The sequence below is a fragment of the Acipenser ruthenus genome, chromosome 1 (genome assembly GCF_902713425.1).
Source record: "Acipenser ruthenus chromosome 1, fAciRut3.2 maternal haplotype, whole genome shotgun sequence".
In the NCBI taxonomy this organism is placed as follows: Eukaryota; Metazoa; Chordata; class Actinopteri; order Acipenseriformes; family Acipenseridae; genus Acipenser; species Acipenser ruthenus.
This window is the reverse complement of record NC_081189.1, coordinates 104525541-104546988: the sequence shown is the minus strand read 5'-3', so window position 1 is coordinate 104546988 and position 21448 is coordinate 104525541. Positions and strand designations below refer to the sequence as shown.

The 21448-nt window shown below is 39.4% G+C and overlaps 1 protein-coding gene across 2 annotated transcripts in view; it reads right to left on the bottom strand.

Moving 5' to 3' along the window:
* Positions 1-935: 935 nt before the first annotated feature.
* The window catches only part of LOC117421108 (wolframin-like), a 26369-nt gene continuing 5856 nt past the window's right edge, over positions 936-21448 (bottom strand). For both annotated transcript variants that reach the window (XM_034035049.3, XM_034035050.3), the window contains exons 3-8: positions 12401-12477; positions 10725-10869; positions 10196-10366; positions 9464-9553; positions 8981-9129; positions 936-4549 (exon numbers count right to left, since the gene is read on the bottom strand). In XM_034035049.3, the coding sequence (XP_033890940.2) occupies positions 2750-4549; positions 8981-9129; positions 9464-9553; positions 10196-10366; positions 10725-10869; positions 12401-12477 (2432 nt within the window). In that variant the 3' untranslated portion in view covers positions 936-2749. The remainder of the gene's footprint in view (positions 4550-8980; positions 9130-9463; positions 9554-10195; positions 10367-10724; positions 10870-12400; positions 12478-21448) is intronic.

Genomic DNA, 21448 nt, shown 5'->3' with positions numbered 1-21448 from the left:
TGCTTTGTAAAACGGATGCACTGTATGAAACTGAAGAACTATTTAATGAACCACAGCTAGCATGACTGTAAAACCTTTCTCCGTGTATCATTCTGAAAATGTTCAATACAAATACAATTATTATGAGTGGCTAAATAGATTATAAATGTAAAATGAAAAAAAAAAATCATTTTTTTTTTTTTTTAATGAAAGTTTTTAATGGAATCCCATAGCAATATTTGCAGAAATGAACTTGCCGGTTGCCACACTCCTTTTTTTGCCATGTGTATTACATTTTATGTAGTTCCACATATGCTTGATATAGCGCCCAGTCTTTACTGTCCGCCCTTATTCATATTACCCCCAACTTTTACTTGCAAACGGTTAATAAGCACCTACTCTCTCTAAAAGTACATAACAAAAAACGAATAAATAAATAAAAATGTAATTAACCTTCTTGTTATTTAGTTTTCATTACGTCCTTGAACCATTACATTTAATTCCTCAGCCTTAAGGACTCCAAGACTATCAGAGATTAACAAGTGAAAGACAACAGTGATGAATAGGTAAGAGTGGTGAAGGTCAGAGTGCAGTCTGCCTTCAGTGGCCTCGACAACACCCCTCTACCTCTACCAACAGTCACTCGGGTAAGAATAGGGGATTTCAACTGGATGGGAGCTTACCGAAGATAACAATGCACACACATGTGCTCTTCAAGAGAATGTTCATAGATCTATTTATTAGCTGGTCTTTTTGTGTAAGGTGGCCTGTTTTGTTCCCTCAGCATTGTGAAGCTACACACACACATACTTTCAGATGATTCCAACACTGTGTTCTACCTAAGCCTCACAAGCTTTCATAGTAACAAACACACAGGCAAACAAGAGAATGTACAAAAACTGTGGTAGCACACCTCCAAAATAACAAAGTCAGTTGTTGAATAAAAACACAACCAGTTCATGGATACACATATTTATTAGTCACAGTGGTGAGAAACAGCAAGGTCAATAAAAGCACATCATAAGGCAAGTTTAGCATTAATTCACCTACGGTATAAGGCAGTAAAAAAGAAAAGGCACTTCAGCATTGCAAAAAGTGATCATTAAACATACAACTGAATCCCACTTACTGTATCTAGATCAATCCATACACTAGTACACCCACCCCCATCCCAAGTACTTCAAAAAAACAAGTAGAAGTGGAAACAGGATCTTGAAGATGTACATGATGAATTGTGAAGTCTTTGAATGCATTACCTGGGCCTATTTTTTCCCATGATGACAAATCAAAAGGGCTACCTTTATTTTACATTGCACTGCCTATTATAAATGATAATAATAAAAATAAAAACACAGTGTACAACAGCAACAACAACAACAACAACAGTGTACAACAACCTATAGCAATATTATCTTAAAACCTCACTTTGCAAGCCTTACTTTCTTGCACTACCCCTTTACACCGATCACATTTTATGTGTGCTACTTTTCTTGATGGGAACATACGTATGAAAATGTTACCATTACAACTGAGCAAGTTCAATTTCAGAATGATTAATTATCAATCCCAGAGATCCACTTTTTATTGTGGCAAACAATACTGTATTAGCATCCTTTAGAAATACATATTAGTATTTTGGATGGTGCTCAAGGCAACAGTTACTTGCTAGTTATTCACCACCTTAGTGTTATTTTAGCAAAGCTGACATTTACTGCACTTTGGCAGAGTAAAGTAATTTTAGATACATAAAGCTGAAAACAAGGTCCACGCATGTTCTTTTATAAGCGCAACGCGTGAATGTCTAAGTACATTAAGTAGTTGCTGAGAAACATGCAGGTCCGAATTACTCGTGTGTCATGTTCGTTTTAGCAGCTCTTTCAGAAAAAGGATACACTATTTTTAATGTATAGCTTCATGTCTTTTGATGTCCTCACACAAAAAAATATATTATAGTACTGTAAATATTAATATAGCTAGCCCAGTATAAATCTTTATTTATATAATATCTGCATGCAGCACACAAATTATGTCCTACACTTTAGTTCTTAAACTTTGGTATGCACGCCACATCTACTTATACACCTAGGGGGAAATTACTACTAACCACTAGGTTTTATCTGTTATTCCATAAATCTTCACCATTGTGCACCATTTACTATATAGGTCTATAATATCAAGCTGTGAAAGGACAACATTATAGTGTGCATTTTACATCTGTGACAACAGGAAGTTAAAGTTCTCTGTCGCCTTGTCTTTTAGAAAGTCTTTCACCAAGAAGCTCCAACCGTTTATATATATATATATATATATATATATATATATATATATATATATATATATATATATATAACAACAGTAAATACAGTTTTGCAGTACTGCATGGTAAACTCTTTCACATCACTGGTAGAAAACAGTAGTAATTAAAACTAAAGAGTGTCTCTTTAATAAGTGCAGTTTCAAAGCTATAACAATGCGAGTAATATTGTGCGTATTTAAGAACATTTTATATCATTAAAGAATGTGCTCTCCCTTTCTCTAAATTTATCTATACTATAGCTTGATTCCAAATACAGCAACTGATAACTACTTTAATAATCTGATGTCCCACACTAGACACTGTTAACATACTCAACTTGTAAATGATAATAAAAAGTATGAACTCCATGTAAAGTTGCAAAACCATGCCATACTTATATATAAAGTAGTTTGAAATATATAGGTGTTGAAATAACTCACTGTAGTACCTTAATCTGCATACATTACCATTATACTATGCTTTTGCAGATAAGAAAGGATCAAAGAAGAAATCAAACGCAAATTTGAATGCAGTCTTCACTGTGCTCCTCCAGTTGTACTCTATTTTGAACTGCCTGCCAACTGGAACCAGTGTGGACATGCAGTTCAAGCAACGGATGGCTTTGAGTTCAAACACCGGCCATTTACTGCCAAGCCAACCCTCGAGGATAGTGCTGAACTCCACAAGGCTCCCTTGTCCCAGAGTCAGCAGCACTCTCTTAAACTCATTGCTGGCCTTCAGGACTATGTCTTTGGTGGCGTCATCCTCCTCCATAGTCTTATTTTTATAGGGCATGCCCACAGTTATTTCAAATTTGTAGCGATCAAATCTTTTGAGGTGGCACTCGTGTTTTGTAAGGAACTTGAGTCGACAGAGCTCATCCTCCTCTAGTGTGACATTCTGGGGGTCACAAGTTGGATAGCTTTCACCGTACAAGCATCTCATCCAATCTCCAATGATCAGGGGCAGCAGGTTGATGGCAGACTCTGCACTGTTCTCGATCTCTGTAACTCGCACATACTTAAACCTCCCAGTCCAGGTAACTCTGTGACCCTCCAGATGGCTGCACAGGATCTGAGTGCGTGCCATGTTGGCGTCCTTCCAAGCACGTGGCCCGCACAGGAAACCGTATTGTTGCCAGGTCAAGGTTGAGTTGTATACCTTCATCCCTTCAGACCTGTACACGTAGATCCAACAGAACAGCATGATAGCAGAGATCCACACCAAAATAAGTTTAACGATAGAGCTTCTGGTCAGGGATTTGACCATGTCTACCACGGAAATGCTGGTCTTCGTCCACATACGGAGGAAAATGGGAATGGCACACAGAACCAAGGTCACAACGATCTTGATAAACTCCAGAGAGATAAACCATTTAATAAACTGGATAACGAACATGGTGGCAATCCCCAGCGTTAGGATTGGCAAAGCAAACAGGAAGAGGAAATACCCAACGGAGGTGCGGATGAGGCCAATGCCGGTGGAATTCTGCAGCAGCACCACAGAAAACTCACACCACATGAAGCACACCATATAGGGAACCAGGAAACAATAAGTGCCTTTAAATTGCCTTAACTGGGCCATTCTGAAGAACAGATAGAAAAGGTACATGTAAAGCATGCACGGGATGCTCAGGTTTAGAATAATGAAATTGCCCAAAGGAACTGACACAAAGGTTTTTCCAAAGAACCGGAGGAAAGCCCAGCTTTCTGGAAGATCACTCATCATGGCACATACAGAGGAGGCCACTTCGATCAGCAGAGCTCTTCTCGTGTAGGTTTCCACGAAAGAGCTAAGACTCATATAACTTGCGAGTGTGAAAAAGATGGCGATGGTGGCAAGCTCAGAGCATGGGATCCATTCTTTGCTGGAAATGGGGAAAGAAAATATCACAAAGAAGACCGAAAGCATGAAATGGAAGTACGGTTCCAAATGGTTCCAGCCAAAGTTGGTCTCAGCCTGCTCAACGTCGAGGTTGGGTTCGAAACGGATCAGTAAATCAGTCAGCGTTCTGAAGTTATCCCAGGCCTTGCTGTTCTGGAAGACCTTCAGAGTGCAGATTAGCATGGAAATGAAGGACAGGTAGAAGATGACCAGAGGGATAACAAAGGCGAAAAAGTCGATGGTTAAATTGCTGATGATAAAAAAGAAAATCAACGCGTTGATGTGATGGGTGGGTATGATGGTACTCAGCCAGTGCATGCCAGCTTTGGAGGCTATGTCAATAAGATGCTCTTTCGCCTCCATTATGGCATGAAGTGGATATTTTACAATCTACAAAAAAAAAAAAAAAAAAGTAATGTTAGGAGCAGAGGTAAGTCATTTAAATTGCCATTTCATGTATTAAGGAATATTAAATACAAATTTAACAATAAGTGAAGACAAATTTTATGAAATATATCAATGTCTGCACATACTTCATTTAACAACCTTGGCAGAGCTCCAGACTGTGACTAAAATGTGGGTTTTGGGTTGGGCATCATTGGCACCTGTAACACCAAAATACTGCCTCTCGCTAGCTTTTAAAGAGACTAGCGAGAACACCAAAAGTACAATCTACCACTTTAAAATATATATATATATATATATATATATATATATATATATACACACACACACAGTACTGTGCAAAAGTTTTAGGCAGGTGTGAAAAAATGCTGTAAAGTAAGAATACTTTCAAAAATAGACATGTTAATAGTTTATATTTATCAAATTAACAAAATGCAAAGTGAGTGAACAGAAGAAAAAGCTACATCAAATCAATATTTGGTGTGACCACCCTTTGCCTTCAAAACAGCATCAATTCTTCTAGGTACACTTGCACACAGTTTTTGAAGGAACTCGACAGGCAGGTTAGCCCAAACATCTTGGAGAACTAACCAAAGTTCTTCTGTGGATTTAGGCAGCCTCAGTTGCTTCTCTCTCTTCATGTAATCCCAGACAGACTCGATGATGTTGAGATCAGGGCTCTGTGGGGGCCATACCATCACTTCCAGGACTCCTTGTTCTTCTTTACACTGAAGATAGTTCTTAATGACTTTCGCTGTATGTTTGGGGTCGTTGTCATGCTGCAGAATAAATTTGGGGCCAATCAGATGCCTCCCTGATGGTATTGCATGATGGATAAGTATCTGCCTGTACTTCTCAGCATTGAGGAGACCATTAATTCTGACCAAATCCCCAACTCCATTTGAAGAAATGCAGCCCCAAACTTGCAAGGAACCTCCACCATGCTTCACTGTTGCCTGCAGACACTCATTCGTGTACCGCTCTCCAGCCCTTCGGCGAACAAACTGCCTTCTGCTACAGCCAAATATTTCAAATTTTGACTCATCAGTCCAGAGCACCTGCTGCCATTTTTCTGCACCCCAGTTCCTGTGTTTTCGTGCATAGTTGAGTCGCTTGGCCTTGTTTCCACGTCGGAGGTATGGCTTTTTGGCCACAAGTCTTCCATGAAGGCCACTTCTGACCAGACTTCTCCGGACAGTAGATGGGTGTACCAGGGTCCCACTGTTTTCTGCCAATTCTGAGCTGATGGCACTGCTGGACATCTTCCGATTGCGAAGGGAAGTAAGCATGATGTGTCTTTCATCTGCTGCAGTAAGTTTCCTTGGCCGACCACTGCGTCTACGGTCCTCAACGTTGCCCGTTTCTTTGTGCTTCTTCAAAAGAGCTTGGACAGCACATCTGGAAACCCCTGTCTGCCTTGAAATTTCTGCCTGGGAGAGACCTTGCTGATGCAGTATAACTACCTTGTGTCTTGTTGCTGTGCTCAGTCTTGCCATGGTGTATAACTTTTGACAGTAAACTGTCTTCAGCAACCTCACCTTGTTAGCTGAGTTTGGCTGTTTACACAGCTGTTTCTGTTTCAGTTAATGATTGTGTTTCAACCTACATATTGAATTGATGATCATTAGCACCTGTTTGGTATAATTGTTTAATCATACACCTGACTATATGCCTACAAAATCCCTGACTTTGTGCAAGTGTACCTAGAAGAACTGATGCTGTTTTGAAGGCAAAGGGTGGTCACACCAAATATGGATTTGATTTAGATTTTTCTTCTGTTCACTCACTTTGCATTTAGTTAATTGATAAATATAATCTATTAACATGTCTATTTTTGAAAGCATTCTTACTTTACAGCATTTTTTCACACCTGCCTAAAACTTTTGCACAGTACTGTATGTATATATATATATATATATATATATATATATATATATATATATATATATATATATATATATATATATATATATATATATATAGTGTATTTACAATAAGCATGATGCACTATGATGCCAGTGCACTCCTTTTAACCCTTTCAAGGTCAGTCCTGAATATTTTGGGCCCCACCCTTTCACAGCACTGCCTGTTTGGTTTTCCAAGTGCATCATTTAAAAAGGCGCTGAAATGTGACCTGTGTGTACCAATAGGCTAAAAAGCCACATGGTCTGAAGGGAAGGCTCGATGAACTTTGAACCCAGATGAGATTGTAGTTACGAGTGAAAACAGAGATCTAAGGTAAATGCACAGGGTGCAATCCAGTTAGTTTTGGAGAATGGGAGTGATTGTGATTACTCCAGTGGGGGCGAGGATCCTGATTTAGAGTTTATTTTCACTGTAGACATGGAAAGTAGGACTATTAGTTTTGAATCTGTTATTTTATTTATGTTCTTGCTCACATATGCCTTACTAATATGCCATGACATTAGTAATATTATTTAGAATGTGTTATGTTTGCCGGTATTTATATATAAAATTACCTGTCATTGATTGCTTATCGATAAATACTTAGGTAGATGATTTACTTTATAAAGAGACGTTCTAATAAGTCTTATTTTGTCAGACATTTTCTGCCTGCACGGGTTTGTATTTTTGTTTGTAATTTACCATCTGAAAGGAATTTTTTTACCCATATTTTTAGTAGTACAGTAGTCTCTACACCTCAGTTCAGGGAATTATCTTGTGAGTGAAATGGAATTTTCCCATTGTAAATGCTGCATCTGAAGGAACTGGAACTTCCCTTAAAAACACCTTTTTGGCATCGATAGTGAGTTGTTGCTAACAAATTCAAAACTGATACAGTACTGTTTTGTAACCTGATAACTCATCATCAAACTCAAATTCAAATAGTTTATTCAATCTTTTCAAAATTGACTTCTCATCGCAAGAGTAATCTAGAGCTGCTGCTGCATTTAACATGTGTAGGGGTGCTATGTTAATAACCATTCTGTTCAAAGGAATTCTCGTATTCAGAATTACTGTTTGAGCTGCTGATGCATTTTTAACATGCGTAGGGGTGCTTTGTTAATTTAGCTGGTCAGTTAGTTTTTTAACTTTAGTTTGTCAGTTTATTAATATTGTTTATTAACATATGCTTGCCTACTGCTTTTCTCTTATTTATTCTGTTCATTTCATATGTTGATGCACATGCGTCATGACATAAGTAATACATACATTTGTATTTATTGATTCACATCATGATTGGCCTTGGCATATTGTGTCCGGTGGTCAACTCTATCTTAGACAACAATTTGCTTGCTTCCGAGGGGTGTTCTCTTAGCCAGATCACAGCAGATCACACGGAGGACAGGGGCAGTGTCAGAACAGCAGATCACACGGAGGACAGGGGCAGTGTCAGAACAGCAGATCACACGGAGGACAGGGGCAGTGTCAGAACAGCAGATCACACGGCGGACAGGGGCAGTGTTAGAGAACAGCAGATCGCACGGAGGACAGGGGCAGTGTCAGAACAGCAGATCACACGGAGGGCAGGGGCAATGTCAGAACAGCAGATCACACGGAGGACAGGGGCAGTGTCAGAACAGCAGATCGCACGGAGGACAGGGGCAGTGTCAGAACAGCAGATCACACGGAGGGCAGGGGCAATGTCAGAACAGCAGATCACACGGAGGACAGGGGCAGTGTCAGAACAGCAGATCACACGGAGGACAGGGGCAGTGTCAGAACAGCAGATCACACGGAGGACAGGGGCAGTGTCAGAACAGCAGATCACACGGAGGACAGGGGCAGTGCCAGAACAGCAGATCACACGGAGGACAGGCAGTGTTAGAGAACAGCAGATCACATGGAGGACAGGGGCAGTGTTAGAGAACAGCAGATCACACGGAGGACAAGGGCAGTGTTAAAGAACAGCAAATCACACGGAGGACAGGGGCAGTGTCAGAACAGCAGATCACACGGAGGACAGGGGCAGTGTTAGAGAACAGCAGATCACTCTGAGGACAGGAGCAGTGTCAGAACAGCAGATCACATGGAGGACAGGCAAGGCAGAGCAAGTCAGTGTCAGGAAGCATAGATGAACAATGAGGCAACAAACCAATTAGTACAAACATTACATTTCTGTTTTTGTAGCATTCGTGTTTTTCTTGTATTTTAAGCAGTTGAATATGGACGCAATTAACTTGCTCTTAAAAGTGGCGCCCAACAATTGGATTTGGCACCCACAATTCTTGGCCTAGAACCCATTGGCTCCTAAGGCAAAAAGTTTGTCTGGAGCCCTGCTTGGTATGTAGGCCTTATGACGACACATATTTGACACATATTGTTAGTGTTTTAAAGTTTCCACAAAGATCATGAACATAAAGCAGTTTTTGTATTAAAGAACACTATTTTTGGGAAGAAAAGCTGTTGCTAGTGAACACGAAGCAGTGCATTATCTTGTAAAACTGATCATACCTTCTGCCTTAGGGGCAGGTCTTCTGGATTCTTCCCCGCAAGTTCGTCGTCTTCGTCATCGCTGCTTGTGAATAGGTTCGACGGGATAATGCCCTTCGCATATTTTTTTGTAATTTCAACAAAATCATCTACAGCAACATACTTGCTAGCTGAAATATATCAAACAACAAATGCATTTCTTTCTTACTGCCGAGATCACAATATAAACATTTTAACTGCATACCATGATCTACGGATCCCTTACAGAAAGGAAAATGGAAAGGTAACAAACCGAGAGAACATGCATGGGATCAGCTTGCTGTGCAACTCTAGATTTGGCAGGATGTGCGCCCCTAAATGTACAGGTGTTGCTTGTATATGCCTCTTTTGCAAATCCTATACATTTAAGTTAGTAGATGTGGGGATGTTTGCAATTCCAAGGGCAATGACATGAGAGCCAAAAAAAACCAAAACACCACACACATGAAATGTAAAAATACTTACGTTCACTACTAACCAGCCGCTCCAGGACTCTTCTCTGCTTCTGCAGAGATGCAGGTAGAGGCCCTGGTTTAGAGGCTCCATCGACACCGTCTGCACAAGACGACACTCCCTTTAGTGGCAATGCCATCCTACAAAAGTAGCTAATTTCTCTCCTTTAGATTTCAGTCCCCCAATATCTTCCATCTAAACACAGTGGTATCTATTCAATCCAATCCCTCACCCTTTCAATGTAATATGCTCAAATTCAGGCTGCTATGATTACAGCTTAGGAAATGTGGATATCTAGAAATAAAAACAGTTATCCAAGATCTTTTGTATGATATGTTTGAATTTCAAATTATGAAGTGAAATATGAAAACATTTTTGAAGCCTTAGTGCATTAAAAAGCAACTATACAGTTCTAAACAATAACATTATGCATGAAATGAAAGAAATTTTTTACTTTCACTATTACAATCTTTTATCCATTCATCCACTAGATGACGCTACATAATCTGTATGTAGTACACTCCACTACAGACTGTCTTAAACACTGCAGTAATTACTTTACAGTTAGCAGTAATTGCAGGTCCCCCAGTCCCTGAGACGCAATGTCTGGGGACTGCATGACATTAGATCTATACACACAAATATCTGGCTAAAGGTACTAAATTGCAATCACAGTCTAATAGATTCTGCTAATTTACATATTTATATTTTTACAGTCGGCATGTGACTCACACGCACACGTACCATCAACACTGACTTGCTCAACGTTTTCCAGCATTTCAGACACGGCTACCTTCTTTTTCCTCTGGGGGTTCAATCTCCAGTACATGACCAGCGCTGCTTTCCTCACAGTGCGTTCAAACTCAGACTCTGAACACAGCTTCTTTACTTCCTCTTCATTCTCGGTGGTGATGCCTAAGAACAGTAATACAATAGCAGATGCATGCATTTTTTAAACAAAGCACAAACACTACAGCTTGCAAGCACCGTGTTTTCTATTTAAATGACAAATCAGAGTTCGCTCTATGTACGTGCTGACAGTCAATAGTATCAACACTTTCCATACATAGTACTTACAGGTTGTAGTAAATAGGCTGCAAATCTACTAGATTACATATTTAAACCTTTTAAATGGTTGTTTACTGTTTAAACTGTTAATGTGGTTAAATGTTTCAATTCAGCTGAACACCAACGTATACTAGGAAAAGCTTCTTAAGCAGATCATGTCTCGATTGTAAAGCCATTTGTGTTTTTTTTTTCAGTGCCCACAAACCTTTTCTTTCCACAAAGCATCTTTTTAACAGTTTAACAGCCTCTCGCCGGCCTTGCTTTGCTGCGAGAAGCAGCCAGCTCACAGCATTGCAGTTGTTCAACTCCTCATCCTGCTGCTCAGCTAACTTCAAGTAACACTTGCCAACCTGTGACAATAAAAACAAAATAAAACATACTAACAGCAGGAACCGACTACTCTGGTTGCATACAGCACCATACTATAACACACCTCTCCGAAACGTGCACTACATGAACAGAAGAAACACCTGCTAAACCTCACACAAGCCCTCTGATGTACCTACCTTGTAAATTTCTGCAATAATAAAACAAAAACAAGTATTTCCTACTGGTTCTATTTTTCAGCCTAGACCCAACTCATTCGGTTGAGTAATGAACAACCTTAGAACATGGATGAAGGTTTAATAGGTAAATAAAACAAATCTACAATTTGGTTGGACCAAAGACCTGGACCAAAATGGCCCTTGTGGTTATCCCTTGGCTTTGTCAGTTGAAATGTGACAGAGAATTATCAGCGACTGGGAATGGAACACATGATCTCCTAGCTCCTAATCTTTAGTTCAAACCACTAGAGTTTCCTGCTTCTTTTTCAGTGCAGTTTTTGACACTGATATTTCCAAACAAATATGTATGATAAAAATCACAGTGCTTTTTCCAAACAAATAGAGGAAGTATTTCTTGTTTCTTTGGTTTAAGGGGGTACTTACTGTAGAGAATGTAGAAATACATCCAGAAATTCATATTAGAACATGTTAACATGCTTTTTTTTCTATATTGTACAATAAGAAAATAGATGTCTTGGTATTATTGCTGGTATTTTATTTTGGTATGAGTTGTAGGAACAGTAGCTATTAGGCTTCACAAATTGACAGAGGGTTAACAAAATGTTTACTGGTTGCTCAAGTAGGCCCTACTGCCTTATAGCAAAATGCATTTTAGAAAATGAGCTGGCTTGCCCTAAATAGCAATCTTCTGTAACATGAAGGAAATACAGCAAACAATAATATGCATTTAAGTTATAACAGCAGCAGTTTTTCTTAGTCTGGCTCTAACCATTTCTGACACAGTGTGTGCACACTTTAATACAGGAATAAATCAGAGAGGAGCAATTCTATCATTTGAAACACTTTTGTTAAAGCACACAGTTAACAAGTCGTATCCGCTGAAGTAGCCATTACAGTCGCTGTCTGAAGCACTTACACTTGTTCAGCCTTGGCAGATGAGTAATGTTTTGCAGCCAGGAATTTCTTCCAGAAAGACCAGAGTCCAAATACCAAACGCCAAAACAAGTCTCACAAACCGTACATTTCTGGGTCAGACTGAGCTCGCTGCTGGTCTAGCTTCTGTAACATATTATGGATTCGGGTAACTACAATATTTATTTTTTTTTTTCATTTTACAAACCCAACATGTCTCTCAACACAGCAAAAATGATTCAGCAAGACTGCAATATGATCTCATTAACTGCACCAGGAAACGGGTGTCTGCAGTCAAAAGAACAGTTTTAAAAAGCACATGGTCGTTAATCGTACATCAATGGGGTCTTTCAAGTAAAATAAAACCGGATTTAAATGCAAATAAACTCTGTGATAAGACATTAGGTTTAAAATACATAAGTATCAAGAGTTAAAAGAACAAAGAAAATAAGACAGGTCTTACCGCAGCCTGGGCCTTTGAGTCTCCAGCCTTAGCCTTCTCTTCCTGTTCTTTGAAGTTTATTTCTTCCTCTGCTTTTTCTACAAATAAATAAATAAATAAATAAATAAATAAATAAATAAATTCAACAGAAAAAGCACAATTCAAATAGGTCAAACACAAGTTAATTTTAGGCACTTCAGAAATCAGACGGCCCGATTTAAACTGCAATGCATTTCCTAAGACATCCAAAAAGGTTGCATGTGATACTGTGACAGGGTAGCGTCACTGGCAAGGCTGTTTCTACCAGGAAGGAGACTCGGAGACATGAAAGCTTCTGCGCACTTCAACTATAAATAATAAAACAAACAAAACAAAACAAAACAAAACACAGGAACAAACAAATAGGCACAGTGGCCAAAGAAAAGGTTCAAACAAAACAAGATGAACACTTTATCTACAACACCGTGTGGTTTCAGGCTGAGCAGCCATTTCCATTAAAACATGGCTGTGAACTCCCCTAAACACCAACAATACTGTATTTAAATTACGAACATCACAAACACGACCTGAATTCTCATCATCACCCGTGAACACCTATTTTATACACCAGTGGCTTGAGTCAAATTACTTTTCTTTTTAACTTGTTGGCTCCAGCCACATTCCCATGTGTTTTGACAGGGAAAAATGCGACCCCCTCCCTGCCACCCCAATATTCCGCAACAACCAACACACACACACACTGGCAGGGCTTTCACCCTGCCACAGATACTCATACCCACACTAGTACTCTTACTACAACACATCCTTCAAGTCCTGATTTTAAGAGTGACCTTCGTACTGTTGATTTGATGGACAACGACACCTGTGCCTTCTGCCAGTTCTGTTGTCAATTCAATGCTTGTCTTCTTTCTTTTCCTTAAGGATATTATCTTCAAGTATTGCTCATCCTTGTTAGACAGCTTTTGGGGTCTTCCAGTTCTGGGTTTGTCAATTACAGAGGAGGTTTCTCTGTACTTGTTGATTATGCTTCGAATATCACACCTTGAAAATCGAGTGATGCTAGCTATTTCGCTCAATGTTTTCCTTCTTTATGCAAGTCAAGGTTGTTCTAATAGTAGAAAACACTAGTGGGGGCTTTGAGTAAATTGTTGATGCTCAATGTATCAGAGTAGAAAAACAAAATGTCTAAGACTTTTGCACAGCAGTGTGTGTATGTATTATATATATATATATATATATATATATATATATATATATATATATATATATATATATATATATATTATTACTATTTTTCTTTTTTTTTTAATAGAGAATGTATGCATGTCTCCAGTCATATGTGGTTTTCACGATCAATCACCTTGTAGCCACAATTGTGTCATAGCCTTATGTTTTTGCATATTGTCATTGATTTGCCCCAATGCTGCTGTACTTTATGCATTCAGGGCAGGTCAAACATCAGAAAAAAAAAAAGTTACAAATTGTGCGTCCCTTCCAGCGATTTAAAATCGGCCATTGAGATGCGATGGTCGCATTGGGCAGTGTGTTCCATGCTGAATTCTTGATTTTTATTTTTAAGTGTATTTCATGTCTACAATTAAAAAAACGTTATCCCGAAGGTGATTGGCTACTCTTGCAATTACACTGCATGCCTGTAAAACTGTACCAGTAGATTCACTGGTGCAGAAGCGAGCTCTGCACGAATGTGACGTGCATTTACAGAGTGAAATCAGAGAATCAGCTGCAAGACAGATGCAACTATGCTTATGTTAATGCTTTTTAAGAATGCTTTCAAAATGATAGGCTTACCTCGAGATGTTGGAGTCTCGATTTAAGGTTGATTTGTATAACTTGAGAAAGTTAGTAAACAGAGTGTGAAGGCTGTTGCCAGTTATTGCAAAAAATGCATGTTTTAGTTTTAGAGGGAACGCTGCACCTAGGTCTAGGTTTTAAATATCACTTTTTATATGCTCATTATACTATTCATTGCCAATTCTTATTCTATAATGTTCTGTACATACTGTTAAACATAATTGTCATACTGATAGCTCTAATTGAGTTTACAGATGTGTCAAGGGGATGCATGTTACTAATGTATGGAGTTGCAAACTGGGCTGTAAGAGTGTGTTCTATAATTTGTTTTAATCTCTATACAATGTTCAGTCTTGCTTAAATCTGTCTCATCAGGACACAGTACCTTAGTGATAACACAATGCAATGACGTACCTGAACTTCCAGTAGAAGAATCAATTCCATGGCAGAGACCAATCAAGCATGCACAGTGAGGCAGTACAGAATAAGTGGAGATCAATAGGGACATTACATGCACAGTGGATAGTGCAACCTGTACAAGGGAACCATTAGATGATGATACGGTGTGACAGAAATACAATGAGTTTTGGTTGTAAATCTCCCTCCTGACCTGTGAGGGCGCTAAGCAGAGAAAGTACAGTTCTTTGGATGGGCTGGCCTGACAGTTCTTTCCCTGGGCCGGGAAGTCAGTCAGTCTGGAAGAAGGCGAGACTCCGTTGCAGAAATGTATTGACCCGAAAGGGAAACGATGTAGCAGCTGCAGACAGTAGAGACAGCTGCACTCATTTACCAAGGGGTCATGCGTGATAGCATAAAAGGGGACAGAGAATCACAATCTACTCCTTCGCTTGGTTTGTGTTTTTTAAACCTAGAAGGACAGTGAGAGACCCCAAAAGGATTGTGACCAATATCGTGAGTGTTTTTGTTTGTTTTGTTCTGTCTGTTAGTAAATGTCTTGTTTGTGAATCACCAGACAACTAACACGATTCCGGAGCTGTCGCCTTGGGCCAGCACAAAGCCGGAACTGCACTTCACCACTGTCACGAAATAAACTGCATCACCCACCACGAGCACTTGTGCATGCACCCAGGACTGGTGAACATGTTAGTATATTGTGGGACGGATAATCATGTTTATTATTTGGGACTGTAACCCTGTTGTTATTTACTGTGTGAACTACACATTGTTGCGTATTGTCGGAGATTACCAAACCCGGATACAATTAAAAACTTTCAAACTGAATTATAACTCTCTGCATTTCATACGGCTATTTCAGTCCTACATTCCTCGGACTATGAAAAGTAGAATGGATGTCTGCAAGCCGTCATGGTCTGAAGGGATGTGGCAGAAACTAACTCTTTTTAGTCAGAAACTAACTCTATGTAGTCAGTTTGAAATGTTAAGGAAAAACAACTCGATTTGTCCTGAAGGCCTGGGTTGGTTGATTTATGTTTTTTCTTCACTGCAAACAGACTGCCGTTCTTGTGTAATTCCTTGTTGAAGTGAACATGTATCATAATCCAGTACGGGCTGGTAACTTGTTTTGTTCCTTTATTTATTTAGTTATTTACTATTTTGTTATCAGGGCAAGACAACTGAATGTTAAACTTCAATGATCTGAGCCCTTCCTATGTGATATGTGAATGTGTTGTGTGTTTTGATATCGTGCAGATAGTGTCTCTTCTCTCTCTAAAGCACTTGTGAACTGGGTGGCAGTCCTCTGTGAAGAAGCGATTTATATCCTGCCTGAATCTTGCTCTTGGTTTACTGATGTTCTGAAGCGTTCACCTGGAGCACACTTCAGAATGTAAAGAATACAAATGGGTACTGGTGTAACAAAGACCAGAAGGGTTCCAGACCCCGAGGACTGGATTCGTGGGCCCCAGAAAAAACACAACTTTCAGCGTAATGATGGCTTTCTGAGCTGCTCTCCAGTGAGTGGCAGGGAGTTTTAGCAACACCTTCATTAAAAACAAAAACATCTATAAACAGGAATTCTAAAACAGAACAGTAACATCAAGCCTGTAATATCTTGAATCGTTTTGCATTCTCCGAGTGTAGAATTTTTTTTTCGTTTGTACAATACGAAACAAACCTTTTTACTCCGACATTTATTAAAATCCTGAAGACAAATTCCTCCAACACACTATTGATGAAACAGAAACATGTTGGTGCTGCTGCATAATGATATGCCTAAGGTAGTCTACAATACTGCCATAACCAAATTGAAGAAAACAGATGGTAAGTCTTTGAGGATTAATGTGCTTTAGGACAGTGCCATACATAAACCTAAATTAGAGACAAAAGATTTAATGTCAATCCATACCTCAAAGCAATGCTAATCAAGCATGCTCTGGTAAACAAAGAACCGATCTCAGGCCAAATCTACAACTCCACAGAATTCTTGTCATCTATAATAACTTTCACCACAGTCATTTACCTTCATTAATCAAGCTGAGGGAGACAGATTCTGAATAAAGAGAGAAGCCTCCAAACTTTGTTCTGAAAAGTCAAGGGTAACAGGCAGGAAACTTTTGATGGGATCCATTACTTTCCTGACATTCCACAAAAAGGTTATCAGCTCAGGAAACAAATTGATTTGATGAATGTTTAATTATGTTGCCCTCCTGAGTTGAAAAGTCATCTCCACAATGCAAGGACTTTCCACTTATAAGAAGATCATGATACACCTGTTCCACGTTTACTGTAACCCACTCCTATCCACACAAGGTTACATCCAATGCCTCGTTTTCACTGCCTGGTGTTACAGGCTTTGGCGGGTCACGGTTAGCCACCGAAATCAGAAGAGCGTTTCAGTGCTTTTTCACCCACAAACCTGGCCAGCCTCGAAAATTCTTGCTGTGCATCAAAGGTCTGGGGGGGGGATTGTGGGATCGTATTGGGTTTTGTTTGAAAGAAACCAGAGGTAACAAATCAATTTAACCAGAGGCTCATTACGAATAAAAAAGGAATCTAGTTAGGAGAGCACAGCCAAAACAAACAGCCAGGTTTTGTCATTTGTTGTCTGCTTTCGGTGAATATAAAAAGCTTACAATAAACAAAACACAACAAAACACACACTAAAGAAAATGTTATATGCATTCATTACCTATATGAAAGAAAATCAGCCACAACGCCTGCGATTTCCCTGTCTGTTTCTTCTCTACAAACACCTTCTGGCAACTTGGCGTATGGCAGACAAAACCTGACTAGATAATTGCGCTCAGCCGCTTGGGGGAGCATTGGAAAACAGGGCACAATAACCAATCGTGTATACAGTAGAATCTGTGTCATAACATACTTAAAAGGGGAACTGTAATGCTAATTGATATAAAAGCATTTCAAAAGAAAACATGTTAACTAAAGCTTTTCCTTGAGCAGTACATCGTATAAAAAACATTAAAACAAATTAACATTGAATGCAGTGGCGCTCTCTTGCGTTGCGCTTTGTGCAACGTCCGATTGCTTAAGTCTGCCTGCCGCAAGCTTGAGCGCAAGTGGAGGTTGTCTGAACTAACGGTTCACAGAGAGATCTGGACCCACCATCTCGTGAGCTACAGGCGTGCGCTCGCTGCTGCCAGGGTGAAGTAGATCTCAATGTTCTCTTTAAGACCATCGACCAAATCCTACATCCAGCCACCGACAGATCCAACTCCCGTTCATCCTCCTCTCTTACCTGTCATGATTTCTCCTCTTTCTTTCGGAAACAAAATTGACAACATCTATTCTACGCTCTCCCACCACAAACCCAGTTTACTACTTGACCACCTTGACTCGCCCCCGGTTACCCCTCCTGCTCTCTCCGCCTTCTCTCATCTCTCCATTACTGATGTCTCGGGCCTACTGTTGAAATCAACTACTGGCACATGCCCCCTGTACCCCTTGCTGACTAATCTTGTCTGTCTCTGTGCTTCTGATCCTGCTCCTTCCATTATGTACACTCTCAACCTGTCCCTGGATTCAGGCTCGGTTCCTGCTACCCTCAAGTTTGCCCGAGTTACGCCGGTACTCAAAAAACTCTCCATCGACCCGACTTATCTAATTATTATTATTATTATTATTTCTTAGCAGACGCCCTTATCCAGGGCGACCTACAATTGTTACAAGATATCACATTATTTTTTACATACAATTACATTATTTTTTACACATTAGTTTTACATACAATTACCCATTTATACAGTTGGGTTTTTACTGGAGCAATCTAGGTAAAGTACCTTGCTCAAGGGTACAGCAGCAGTGTCCCCCACTTGGGATTGGACCCACATCCCTTCGGTCAGGAGTCCAGTGTCCTAACCACTACTCCACACTAATTACTGACCTATCTCCAATCTCCCTTTCTCTCCAAAACTATTTAAGCCTGATCTCTGTTATTTAAATAACTTTTTTTTTTTTTTTTTTTTTTTTTTTGTAAAGTGCTTTGTGATGGTGGTCCACTATGAGGCGCTATATAAAATAAAGATTGATTGATTGATTGACAAGTGATCCTCAAACCCCTTCTCTTTTGTATACGGTGCTGGCTCCTTTTGAATGGAAGGCTTATGTTGCTAACGTATATATCCCATCGATAGAACGAACTTCATTTCTCAGGGGGTCTGGGAAACGTCCAGTATGAAAAATAGTGAATGCTGGCGCACTCAGATATTTTGGATGAAAGGGATACCTAACAAAATTGCCCTCTGTGATCAAATTGAAATGCATGAACTAAAACTATAGGTCAACCTCAATTAACCATAGGTGCACATGGGCCATGGTGTTAACATACATATAAGTAACAGAACTCACACGTTTACAGCATTTACAAGTTTACTTTTAGTTAAATCCCTATGAAAACAGTTGAAAGAACTGCAGTAAATTAATAAATTACAGTATACAGTACTGTACAAACTCGGTACAACTCATGTTTGATTGAAATAAGAATGCATAAAATAACTTCAGCATTATTTTTACAAAAACAATCCAACCACAAACTGTTGACTATACTTTTAGGTATTGGCTTGTACTGTCTAATTTGACAGCTTAAATAGCAAAAGTTAACGAATGTACCATTACACAGAATTAACTTGGTGAACAAAAAAAATAATAGACTTACAATTTCACACAGAAATCAAAACGTCAATTATTTTGCATGCAAAAACACATGCTTTGAAAGTTCTGCCGACAAGCTTGTATCCTGAATAACCCGAGCTTTGAAGCCAATTGAATGCAAACAAATGTTCCGCTTCTCACTCACTGTGAACTGACACTGTAAGCAGCTGCACTTGGTAGTTGAGAATGAATGAATGAACGAAAGAACGATCCGATTCCAGTCTGAGGTCAGTCACATGAAACGACAGTGTTGAGTTATCCGTGTCAACTCAACCAGAGCTTCCCATTTCAAGATTTAGATTTTGCTCATATTTTGTGTAATGGAAGATACAGGTCAGGTATGAAACAAGGCCACATATTTAAGCTCAATGATGAAGATTTGCAGAGGTACACCACCCCCCTTTTGTGTGTGTGTGTGTGGGGGGGGGGGGTAGTTATTTTTCTTTTTCATGTTTCTGAATGAGTCTTGTGATGGATTGTGACTTGCTGTCGTCTGATTAAAGTCTTTATATAGTGCCCCACCTGGACAGATACTTATTGAACAGATTACCAAGTCAATTATTTCACCACAAGTTCTTCAAACTCTCATCTATAACCCATGAATGCTTGTTTCAGAACTTTACAAGAACCCATTTTTTCAATTTTAAGGCCCCCAGCAACACAGAAATACTAAAGAGGTGGTACTTATTTTGCATGAACTCTACAGAAGACCTACGTGGCTATCAGAAGCATTCATAGGGCTACCGACATTCTAAATATCATTTTTAGATCCTCAAAATCACTCCACCCACCCCCACAAAAGAGGGTGTATCTCAGCAAATCATCACTGAGCTTAAATATTTGGCCTGGTTTCATACCCGACCTGTATCTTCCACTACACAAAATATAAGCAAAATCTAAATCTTGAGGTGGGGATATTCCTGGATTTTGGTTGATTTGACACAGATTGACCCACTAGTCTTTAATAGTTTTTATCCCTTTGGTACCAGTAATAAGTGCTGAGTTACAAGTAAAGCATGGTGTCGAAATAAAAAATTACAAGATGCAGGATGCATATGCTTTATATGTAGAAAATTCAGGACTAAGACTGTCGAATGAAGTGAAGGTGTCGAGTTAACCGAGGTTGACTGTATATTATCAGTGCAGGACTATTACCCACCGTGGGAAACTTTCCCTGAAAATGATGACATATTTGCATACACCCAGATGTCAGGAGGTGTAGAACTGGGCTGCCACTAGCAGAACCTAAACCATGTCCCGCCTGATCACATCTGGTAAAGCACTGTGGAATAATGTTTCAATGTGTCCATAATGACAAGGATTATCCTTTTTTTTCATTTGAATGTTATAAAAAGACAACATGAAGAGAACTGAATGTATGGGATGTGATGTAGCACATCAAATAGAAACTAGAATGCAAAGATAGGAAAACTGTTACCAGAGTTCAAGTATTCTGCAGGTATGAAGTATGTGAGACTGTAACCCACACTTGCGATGCACAGCGCTGGATTCCTGACCCTGCGATTGCTTTCAAAGGAGCCTTTCAAAGCAGAGCCAGACAAAGGTTTCCAGCCTTGCTGAGAGGACTGAGATTTGGGGGGTGGGGGGTGGGGGGTGGGAAATCAGTGGGTACTATGGTTCAGAGACCATTGAAAGGCAAGAATATTATTGTAAAGCTCTGTACTAGTTTAGGATAGGTTCAAAAGCTACAAGTATAAATATTATTGCCAAAAAACTCTGTGTTAGCTTAAGACATACTCAAAATGCCAACATAATTAGATAACCCTATAGGGTCCCCTGAATGTGCCTGTAACCGACTACCTCTAGCTCAAGATGGAGAGTTTCACCCTGACATAAGCTTATCAACAAGAAACTATGTTTTAACAACCGAGGCAAAACTTACTGACAGAACAGTTGCTTTAACTTAAGGGTCCCTCGCTTCTATATTCTTACCTTAAAGTGAGAGGAGTTTCATGGTACAGGAAGATACAATTATTAGTTTTGGAGAAAACATCACATATAATTGTATTAGAAGAAAAGCCAGCATGGTATTGTATATAATTATTTTATTAAAAAGAATTAATTTTACAGATAAGGCTGTCTAACGAACCAGATGTTTAGGCTTAATTAAGCCTTCTGACACACGAAGCGAGAGAAAAAATTCTATAA